At 34.8% G+C, this 10,779-nt stretch overlaps 1 protein-coding gene across 1 annotated transcript in view; it reads right to left on the bottom strand.

Moving 5' to 3' along the window:
* Window positions 1–218: 218 nt before the first annotated feature.
* The window catches only part of LOC142221989 (putative 2-oxoadipate dehydrogenase complex component E1 homolog), a 71,168-nt gene continuing 60,607 nt past the window's right edge, over window positions 219–10,779 (bottom strand). The window contains exons 10-12 of the mRNA XM_075291896.1: window positions 10,203–10,715; window positions 10,061–10,146; window positions 219–1,114 (exon numbers count right to left, since the gene is read on the bottom strand). Of these exons, the coding sequence (XP_075148011.1) occupies window positions 1,010–1,114; window positions 10,061–10,146; window positions 10,203–10,715 (704 nt within the window). The 3' untranslated portion in view covers window positions 219–1,009. The remainder of the gene's footprint in view (window positions 1,115–10,060; window positions 10,147–10,202; window positions 10,716–10,779) is intronic.

Raw genomic sequence — 10,779 nt, 5'->3', positions numbered from 1 at the left:
TTTGACAAAATTTTCTGTGGAAATAAAATTTTGACAACATTTTCTATAGAAATAAAATTTTCTATGGAAATACATTTTTACAAAAATTTGAGGCAAAGCTTCAATTAAGATTTTTAAATTTGGTAGATTGTTGGTAATATTTTCTTCAGATTTTGGTAGTTTATTTTTGGCCCGAGTAACTAAAAATTTAAGAAGTAAAATAGACTTGAATAAAAGAATTACATCCAATAAACTGAGCATTTTATTGTTTTATTAAAATAGTAATTAAAAATAATAAAATGTAAAATGATAATATTAATTTAATTAATGTTTATAATTTAATTGAATAAATTCTTTAATGATTTCATTATTATCATATACATTTTAATTAAAAAAAAACTTATTTATTTTTATAACGAATTGCAACAACCATGTTTTGATAAAAAAATTAATTGATTTAATTACTATGTGATTGAATACAATCACAATTCAAACCAACCAGCTTACAGTTAGACAAATAGGAAGTATCGTGGTGTCATAATACCAGCATCCTTTTTCTCAGTTTTTCAATTCAATGTCAGGGTCACTTCCGTTTCCTGTATATTGGACGTGCTCAGATTTGACGTCTGTGTCCAGCATATCTTTTATACATTTGCATTTGGTTTGTGTCTTCTTGGACATTTACTTTTTATTTATTAAATTTCCGTTTAGCAATGTTGGCCGCAAGGATATAGCCATGAAAGGGAACCATATCTGTGTGTGAGCTGGTATGGGGTCGTGTGTACGTGTGGTTGCTTTTGGTATGCTCGTTGACGACTGGCCGACCCGGTATGGCTGCCTGACTTCATTTTTTAATGCTGGCGTTACGAGTTAGTTTGGTCAGTTGGTCTCATCCTTGTTTGGTATTCATATACTCGTATTCCTTGTGGTTGGTTAACTGGCCATGGCCGTTGTCGGGACTTCGTTACTTTGGTGATGCTGGTTGTGGTGGAGATGATAGTAGTGGTGGAAGTGGTGGTCTATCTTGGCCTTATAGTTGAAAGGGTCTTTGTAGAATTTCTTCGACTTCGCGTTTATGCACTTTTCCAATGCCAGTTGCAGATGTTGGCGCCTCAACACGTCCACAATATACAAGCTTTTGAGATGATGTCGACGAAAGAGAGGAGAAGATAAATAAAATGAAATAATTAATTGCACTTAAAAAAAATTACTGGAATATTGGAAAATGAATTTGGGTTATGAAAATGAAAAGGCACAATACAACTTTATGAAAAGGTAAAAGGGGTGTAAATGTATATGAAATAAGAATTTTATACTGAGTATGTCATTTTATATTATTCTGGGTCGTTGTTAAATTCTGAGTCAATCTAGCTATGTCCGTCCGTCCGCCCGTCTGTCGATCTAGATCCAATTGATCCTCCAAAAATTTGGAACAATTTTGGACCAAGATGTTCAGATCTCCCAATTTTCTTTCTTGTGCAAAGTTGCAATATTATCCGAAATTTGGAATTATTTAGACTATTTAGATTAAGATGTGTGCTAATTTTGGTTTGTATTGGTAAAAAATTCCGATACATACATCAGTCGGTTCCGCCCAACTTAGGCTCTTTATTTGTTGCCTGAATATCCCCAACACAGATCGATATATGAGCGTTAAATATCCACAAAAAACAAGTTCTTTAGAAATTGTTTAAATAAGATTCTGATGCTTTTTAGTTTCGAAGTCCGGTCTTTTAATTATAAAACATTTTCTTCAACATTGCCTGATAATTCCCATTAAAAGTGGAAAATACTTGAATTTGTCCGACCGTTTTTCAAGGCCGTTTTTTTTATTTGTCTCGTATAAACGCTCCATAGTTTTGAATTCCAATTTTCAAATTACAAAACATTTTCTTCAATATTGTCTTATTACTCCAATTGACAAAGGAAACTTCTGGAGTTTCGTCCAGCCGAATTCAGGACCGTTTTTAATTTTCTCATATAAACTTTTGAAGTTCGACTATTTTTTGGTTCTTAATCATGTCAATGTGAATGTAAACTTTTTCATGCGTGTATCAAAGTGTCTGGTATTGAAACGAAAGCGAAAATGTCTACGTCTTGCCTATAGAAAAATGCATCCTCATGCAATTTGTTGAAGTTGTATTCAACAATTAAGTGGTAAGTTATTTTAGTTTATGTAATGCGATTATGACCAAGATTAAAAATCGTCATAATTGCCCACTTGAAACTTGGTTACTATGGTCGAATGACTTTCATTTTGTGAAATTTCCACCAGCATTTATCTGTTTGTCGGTGTGAGGAAAGGAGAAAGTTAGCTCTTAATTGAAACGTTTGTATGAATCGAATTAAACCACAATGCGGCTTTGGTAGGCCACAAGAAGTAAATTGGATTTAGTGCACAATAAATTGCAAGGACGTTTCAATTGTAACTGCACTCCGAAAAATTAAATTGGATCTCAAAATGTAGAGATTCTTATTTATTGATTTTGGGCCAAATAAGCATTTGTTTTCAATTGCATCAAAATTTCAAGGAAGCAACATGAAGTGTTATCATGTTCTCAATGGCATATCTATCAAACGAGAAATGACTGCTCACATATTGACAAATATGGTATTGACAGCTCATTAAATTATCTAAAAGTAACTAAAACCAAATATGTTTGAGTTTATTTAAAATTGAGTTCATGCTATTACTGGTGAGCTAAAAACAAGTATATACGGCCGTAATTTCGGCCAGGCCGAATCTTATGTACCTTCCATCATGGAAACTTCTACTAAAGACTGTCATCCACAATCGAATTACTAGTGTTGTGGAAATACTTGCCGATGGCAAGGTATCTTAATACTACTTAACATAGTCTTCTAATTTGGAAATTAGACCATACGGGCTATATGTTAGGCAAAAACAAGTATATAAGGCCGTAAGTTCGGCCAGGCCGAATCTTATGTATCCTCCAGCATGGATTGCATAGAAACTCGTACAAAAACTGTGCTCCACAATCGAATTACTTGGGTTGCGGTAACACTTGCCAATGGCAAGGCATCTTAAAACTTCTTAACACCGTCTTGTCAATTGTAAGTTAGTCCATAAGGGGTATATATTAAACAAAAAAAAGGCCGATTAAATACTTATATAATTCATTTTGACAAAATTTTCTATAGAAATAAAATTTTGACAAAATTTTCTATAGCAATAAAATTTTGACCAAATTTTCTATAGAAATAAAATTTTGACAAAATTTTCTATAGAAATAAAATCTTGACAAAATTTTGTATAGTAATAAAATTTAGACAAAATTTTTATAGAAATAAAATTTAGACAAAATTTTCTATAGAAATAAAATTTCGGTAGATTATTTTTGGGGATCGGCTATATATAACTATAGGCCGATATCGACCAATTTTGGCATGGTTGTTAGCGGCCGTATACTAGCGCAATGTACCAAATTACACCACGTACCAAATTTCAATCGGATCGGATGAATTTTGCTCCTACAAGAGCTCCGGAGGTCAAATCTGGGGATCGGTTTAAATGGGGGCTATATATAATTAAGACCGGTATGGACCAAATTTGCATTATTGTTAGAGAACATACACTAACACCACGTACAAAATTTTAGCCGGATCGGGTGAATTTTGCTCATCCATGAGGCTCTGGAGGTCAAATCTGGGTATCGGTTTATATGGGGGCTATATATAATTATGGACCGATGTGGACCAATTTTTGCATGGTTGTTAGAGACCATATAACACCATGTACGAAATTTCAGCCGAAATTTGGTTATCTTAGAGGCTCCGCAAGCCAAATCGGGGGATCGGTTTATATAGGGGCTATATATAATTATGAACCGATGTGGATCAATTTTTGCGTAGTTGTTGGAGACCATATGCCTACACCATGTACCAAGTTTCAGCCGGGTCGGATGAAATTTGCTTCTCTTAGAGGCTATGCAAGCCAAATCTGGGGATCGGTTAATATGAGAATTATACGTAAAAGTAGTCCGATATAGCCCATATGCAATACCGTCCGACCTACATCAATAACAACTACTTATGCCAAGTTTCAAGTCGATAGCGTGTTTCGTTCGGAAGTTAGCGTGATTTCAACAGACGGACGGACATGCTTAGATCGACTCAGAATTTCACCACGACCCACAATATACACTGACCCACATAAATATTGGTACAACAATCAATTTTGTTTAAAAACCATATTTTAAAAGTGATATGAAGCTATTTTAAATTAAACAAGTATATACAGAAGTAATCTTAAATACCCACCACCATGATTCAAATATAATAGTTTCCTTTGAAAATTTCAGGGGGGTTTGATGAGAGATATTTTCCCATGCAAATCAGTTCAACTAGTACGCTTCCCACAGATAAATGTAAAGATTTTACCTATGAAGACTAGATCAGATTCTGTATTTATAAGAACCATTTTTTGTTTGAGTTTTAGAGGAATCATAAATATCTCTTGTAAGTGTGCAAGAAAATGATGATATAGCGCCTTGATTTGAAATCTAAAATCTGTAGATCCCAATTATTCAAATGATTACGAGAAGTAAACTCTGGAAATTTTGCATTCAGTGTCAAGCAATTTTCATGATCAGTGCGCCTCTACACCCTCAATAAGTGAAATCGGTCTATATGGAGGCCTTATCAAATGGACCGATAAAACTAAATCATATACACTTTGTTATGGGTCTAAAATGCCAGTATATTTTTAATTTGTAGCAGATTGGATAAAAAACTAAAATTTCTCGAAACCCAAGGAGTTAAATCGGGAGTTCGTTATAATGGGGCTATGCTAAAACATGGAAGGATACACACAGTATTCAGCACATCTAATTGTAGTTCTAGAATTTAGAACCCAAATCGGAGGGCCGGTCTATAAGGTGGCTATATCAAAAACTGTACCGATACACAATATATTCGGCACACTTTTTATGGTCCTGGAATACCTCTAGATTTCCAATTTCAGGCAAATTGGGTAAAAACTACGGATTCTAGAAGCCCAAGAAGTAAAATCGGGAGATCGGTCTATGTGGGGGCTATATCAAAACATGGACCGATAGGCACCATTTTCGGTATACTTTTTGATGGTCCTAAAATACCTCTAGATTTCCAATTTCAGGCAAATTGGCAGGCAAAAGACGAATCTGTGCCAAATTTCAGGACGATAGCGCCATTATTGAAGGCTGTAGCGTGATTACATCAGATAGACAGACGGACAGACGGGCATGCTTATATCGTTTTCGAATTTCTCCCTGATCAAGAATATATATACTTTATATAGTAGGAAATCGATATTTCGATGTGTTACAAACGGAATGACAAACTTATTATACCCCCGTCACCATTCTTTGGTGCTGGGTATAAAAATATTGAAATTTTAATTGTAACTGTATTAAGAATCTAGATCGGATGAAATATGCTCCTTGAAGAAATTTGCTCTTCAAAGAATCTACCGAGGTCAATTCTGGGGATCGGTTTATATGATGGCTATATATAATTATGGACCGATATGGACTAATTTTTGCATGGTTGTTAGAGACCATATACTAATATAACTTACAAAATTTTAACCGTATCGGACGAAATTTGCTCCTCCAAGAGGCTCCGGAGGTCAAATCTGGGGATCGGTTTGTATGGGGGCTATATATAATTATGGACCTATATTGAACAATTTGAGCATGAATATTCGAGACTACATGCACGCAAAAAAAATAATTCTTTCCTCCCAAACGAAATTTTAGACAAACAAAGTTCGTTTCTCATTTGCTTTTCGCTGTAAGGAAGTGTATTTGGAAGAAAAGTATATACTTTTTGTGATAAACGTTTATTCTTTTCCAGGATGTAAAAACAATTTCATAAAGACTAACTCAAAAAAATTGTTTTCTTGCTAATTGCATTTTCCCTCACATCTTTCTCACATCCACGAGTTTTTTTAGTTCTTAACACCTTTTCCTGTAATACCAACAATGTAGAAGAAATTATACGATTTTATAAATTTTTAAAATTTTTTTTACCTTTCGCCTGGACGGAGAATCGAACCGCGGACCATGCACTTTGTAAGCCAACACTCTAACCACTGAGCTATGTACCTGTTATGGTCATCAATAGATAATTATCCATATAAGTTATATTTATATAGCATAGCTTGCGGCGCCCAAGAACCGAATAAACAAAGTTTATTTAACAGAAACAAACATTTAGTTTGGCACCGTGGAGCAGTGGTTGCACGTCCGACTTGCATGCCAAGGGTCGTGGGTTCAATCCCTGCTTCGACCAAATTTTTTTTACATATATTCCAGATAGGTTCGGAAGATTCCGAAAAAATGTTCAACATTACATTGTAACTACTATATTAAATTTTGAACTGTACAGTGTGTCTTATTAAAGACCTAAAGTCAGAAAAGAACAGTGTTTGATATAAACGAAATGGACTGTGTTGTTGTTTCAAAAATAACTTCTTTTATTGACAAAATAAAAATTTTGTAACAAACGAATTTTTTTGGTGATAAAAGTTTAAAATTTTCGAAGCAATTCAAAAAACTCTAACAAAAGAAAAACGTTTTCGGTACACGTTTTCCAAACGTTTTTTTTTCTTTGCGTGTGCTAACACTACATACCAAATTTCAAAAGGATCGGATGAAATTTGCTCCTTCTACACGATCCGCAAGCAAAATCTGGGGATGGGGTTATATGGGGGCTATATATAATTATGGACCTATATGGATCAATTTTAGCATGAATATTAGAGAGCATATACTAACACCACGTACCAATTTTCAACAGCATCGGATGAGCATCCGCAAACCAAATCTAGGGATCGGTTTGTATGGGGGCTATACGTAAATGTGGTCCGATATGGCCTATTTTCAATACCATCCGATCTACATCAATATGAACTACTTGTGCCAAGTTTCAAGTCGATAACTTGTTTCGTTCGAATGTTAGCGTGATTTCCACAGACGGACGGACACAGCTAGATCGACTCAGAATTTCACCACGAGCCAAAATATATAGCCAAAATTTGACCAATATTTCGATGTGTTACAAACGGAACGACAGAGTTAATATACCCTCATCCTATGCCACACTTAAAAAAATTGTTTGTTAATTTTATGAAGCAGTGTAATGGAAAAGAAAACCCCAATCCTAGTACCTTACGTTTTATGAAAATATCAAAAATTTTTATTTGGTAAAATATCTTTATGCTAAACAAGTAAGGAAAGTCTAAAGTCGGACGTGGCCGACTCTATTATACCCTGCACCACTTTTTAGATCCACATTTTCGATACCATATCAGATCCGTCAAATGTGCTGGGTGATGCATAAAAAGTTTTTGTTCTCATATACATACATTTAAATCTGACTCGATCTGAACAAAATTTTTTAGACTTCTACAGAATCTATAGACTTAGAATTCAAGTCGGCTAATATCCTGGAGTGGAACACAATATTAGTAAAAAACAAGTAAGGAAAGTCTAAAGTGGGGCGGGGCCGACTATATTGTACCCTGCACCACTTTGTAGACCTACATTTTCGATACCATATCACATCCGTCAAATGTGTTGGGGGCTATATATAAAGCCCCCAACATACATTTAAATATCACTCGATTTGGACAGAATTTGATAGACTTCTACAAAATCTATAGACTCAAAATTTAAGTCGGCTAATGCACTAGGGTGGAACACAATGTTAGTAAAAAATATGGAAAAACATTTAAATTTGAAGCAATTTTAAGGAAACTTCGCAAAATTTTATTTATGATTTATCGCTCGATATATATGTATTAGAAGTTTAGGAAAATTAGAGTCATTTTAACAACTTTTTTTACAAGGAAAATGTTGGTATTTTGACCAGTTTTGTCGAAATCAGAAAAACATGTATATGGGAGCTATATATAAATCTGAACCGATTTCAACCAAATTTGGCACGCATAGCTACAATGCTAATTCTACTTCCTGTGCAAAATTTCAACTAAATCGGAGTTAAAAATTGGCCTCTGTGGTCATATGAGTGTAAATCGGGCGAAAGCTATATATGGGAGCTATATCTAAATCTGAACCGATTTCAACCAAGTTTGGCACGCATAGCTACAATGCTAATTCTACTCCATGTGCAAAATTTCAACCAAAGTGTGCCAAAACTCTGGCTATTAGAACCATATTAGTCCATATCGGGCGAAATATATATATGGGAGCTATATCTAAATCTGAATCGATTTCAAGCAAATTTAGCACGCATAGCTACAATGCTAAATCTACTCCTTGTGCAAAATTTCAACCAAATTGGACCAAAACTGTGGCTTTTAGGACCATATTAGTCCATATCGGGCGAAAGATATATATGGGAGCTATATCTAAATCTGAACCGATTTCAATCAAATTTTGCACACTTGACTATACCATGAAGTGTTATGTTTGTACAAAATTTCAAGCAAATCGGTTTAAAACTCTGGCTGCTGGGTCCATATTAGTGCATATCGGGCGAAAGATATATATAGGAGCTATATCTAAATCTGAACCGATTTCTTCCAAAATCAATAGGGTTCTATTCTGACCCAAATTTGGATCATGTGCCAAATTTGAAGGCGATTGGACTTAAATTGCGACCTAGACTTTGATCACAAAAATGTGTTCACAGACAGACGGACGGACGGACGTAGGGACGGACGGACGGACATGGTTATATCGACTCAGGGATCCACCCTGAGCATTATTGCCAAAGACACCATGTGTCTATCTCGTCTCCTTCTGGGTGTTACAAACATATGCACTAACTTATAATACCCTGTTCCACAGAGTGGCGCAGGGTATAAATATGGCAAACATTGAAATCTGAACCATTTTTGAGGCAACTTTGCAAAAGTGTTTTTATGATTTATCGGTCGACAGATATGTATAGAAGTATAGGCAAATTGGAGTCATTTTTACAAGTTTTGGACTTAGCATTGGCGATTTGACAAGAAAAAGGTGGCCAAATTTTCAAATCAGAAAAACATATATATGGAAGTTATATCTAAATCTGAACCGATTTCAATAAAATTTGATATGCATAGTTACTATGTGAATTCTACCCCCTTTCACCTAAATCGGATTACAAATTTGACCTCTATGGTTATATGAGTGTAAATCGGGCGAAGTATATATATGGGAGCTATATCTAAATCTGAAGCGATTTCAACCAAAATTAGCATGTATATCGACAACGTTAATTCTACACCCTGTACAAAGTGTCAAGTAAATTAGAGTACAACTTTGGCCTCTGTGGTTATATTAGTCCAAATCGGGCGATACATATGGGAGCTATGTCTAAATCTGAACCGATTTTAATAAAATTAAACACACAAATTCTAGGGCCATATAAGTCCATATAGGGTGAAAGATATATATGGGAGCTATATGTAAATCTTAACCGATTTCAATTAAATTTGATATACTTGACTATAGTACTAATTGTTCTCCTTGTACAAAATTTCAAGCAAATTAGGATAAAACTCTGGCACCAGACCATATAAGTTCATAACGGGTGAAAGATATATATGGAAGCTATATCTAAATCTGAACCGATTTCAACCAAATTCTGCACACTATACAAAACTATCAATTGCACTCCTTGTGCGAAATTTAAAGCAAATCAATTTGAAATTCTGGCTTCTGGGGCCATATTATTAGATATCGGACGAAAGATATATATAGGAGCTATATTTAACACTGAACCGATTTCTTTCAATTTTTTCTTTTTATTCTTAGCGAAAATACATACTTGTGCCAAATTTGAAGTGGATTGGACTATAATTGCGACCTAGACTTTGATTACAAAAATGTGTTCACAGACAGACGGACGGACGGACATGGCTAGATCGACCCAGGAAACCGCCCTGAGCATTATTGCCAAAGACACTATATGTCTATCTCGTCTCCTTCTGTGTGTTGCAAACATATGTACTAACTTATAATATCCTGTTCCACAGTGTGGTGCAGGGTATAAAATTGAATGTCCTTAATATTGCGTTTCACAAAGAATGATGATGATGAAGTTCTCAAACTAGTATAATTGTACATACCTCCTTTCCAATTAGATTTTCAAAACGTGGTTTAACAAAACTCCAGGCACCCATATTACGATGTTCTTCTTGAGCCCAGATAAAGGCTAAAAATAGAAATGACAAAATAAAATAAAAGTAAGCAAAGAAATTCTACTCTTACATTGGGCATTTTTATATTTTTGCATTTCCTTTTGCAATTCATAGGCTGGGAATGGACATAATGATTCCAATCGTATTATCGCTGTATCCTGTAAATTCTTTGTTTGTCTTTCATCAGCCAAGGCATAATAATGCTTGCCCGAGCATAAAATCACCCTCTTAATGCTATCTGGATGGGTGGTGTTATCCCCTATAATATTTAGAAATTGTGTACCAGCTTCAAAATCTCTAAAGCTCGATGTGGCAGCCGATAGACGAAGTAAAATTTTCGGAGCTACGACAATTAAAGGTTTTCGATAGTTTCTTATCATTTGTCGTCTTAATACATGGAAATATTGTGCTGGTGTTGTGGGATTTACCACTTGGACATTAACATTATCACTATCGGGTTCAGATTCCTTGGAATCACAGAGTTGTAGGAATCGTTCAATACGACAGGAACTATGCTCTGATGCAGCACCATCATAGCCATGAGGTAGTAATATAACCAAGCCATTAGAATCCATCCATTTAGCTGGAATAGAAAATTTGGTTGGTATTATATAAAAATTAGATTCTTAAGAGATATTGACAATGAG

Source organism: Haematobia irritans, chromosome 1 (genome assembly GCF_050003625.1).
Source record: "Haematobia irritans isolate KBUSLIRL chromosome 1, ASM5000362v1, whole genome shotgun sequence".
Classification (NCBI taxonomy): domain Eukaryota; kingdom Metazoa; phylum Arthropoda; class Insecta; order Diptera; family Muscidae; genus Haematobia; species Haematobia irritans.
The sequence above is the reverse complement of the archived record's forward strand: the minus strand, read 5'-3'. Positions and strand labels throughout refer to the sequence as shown.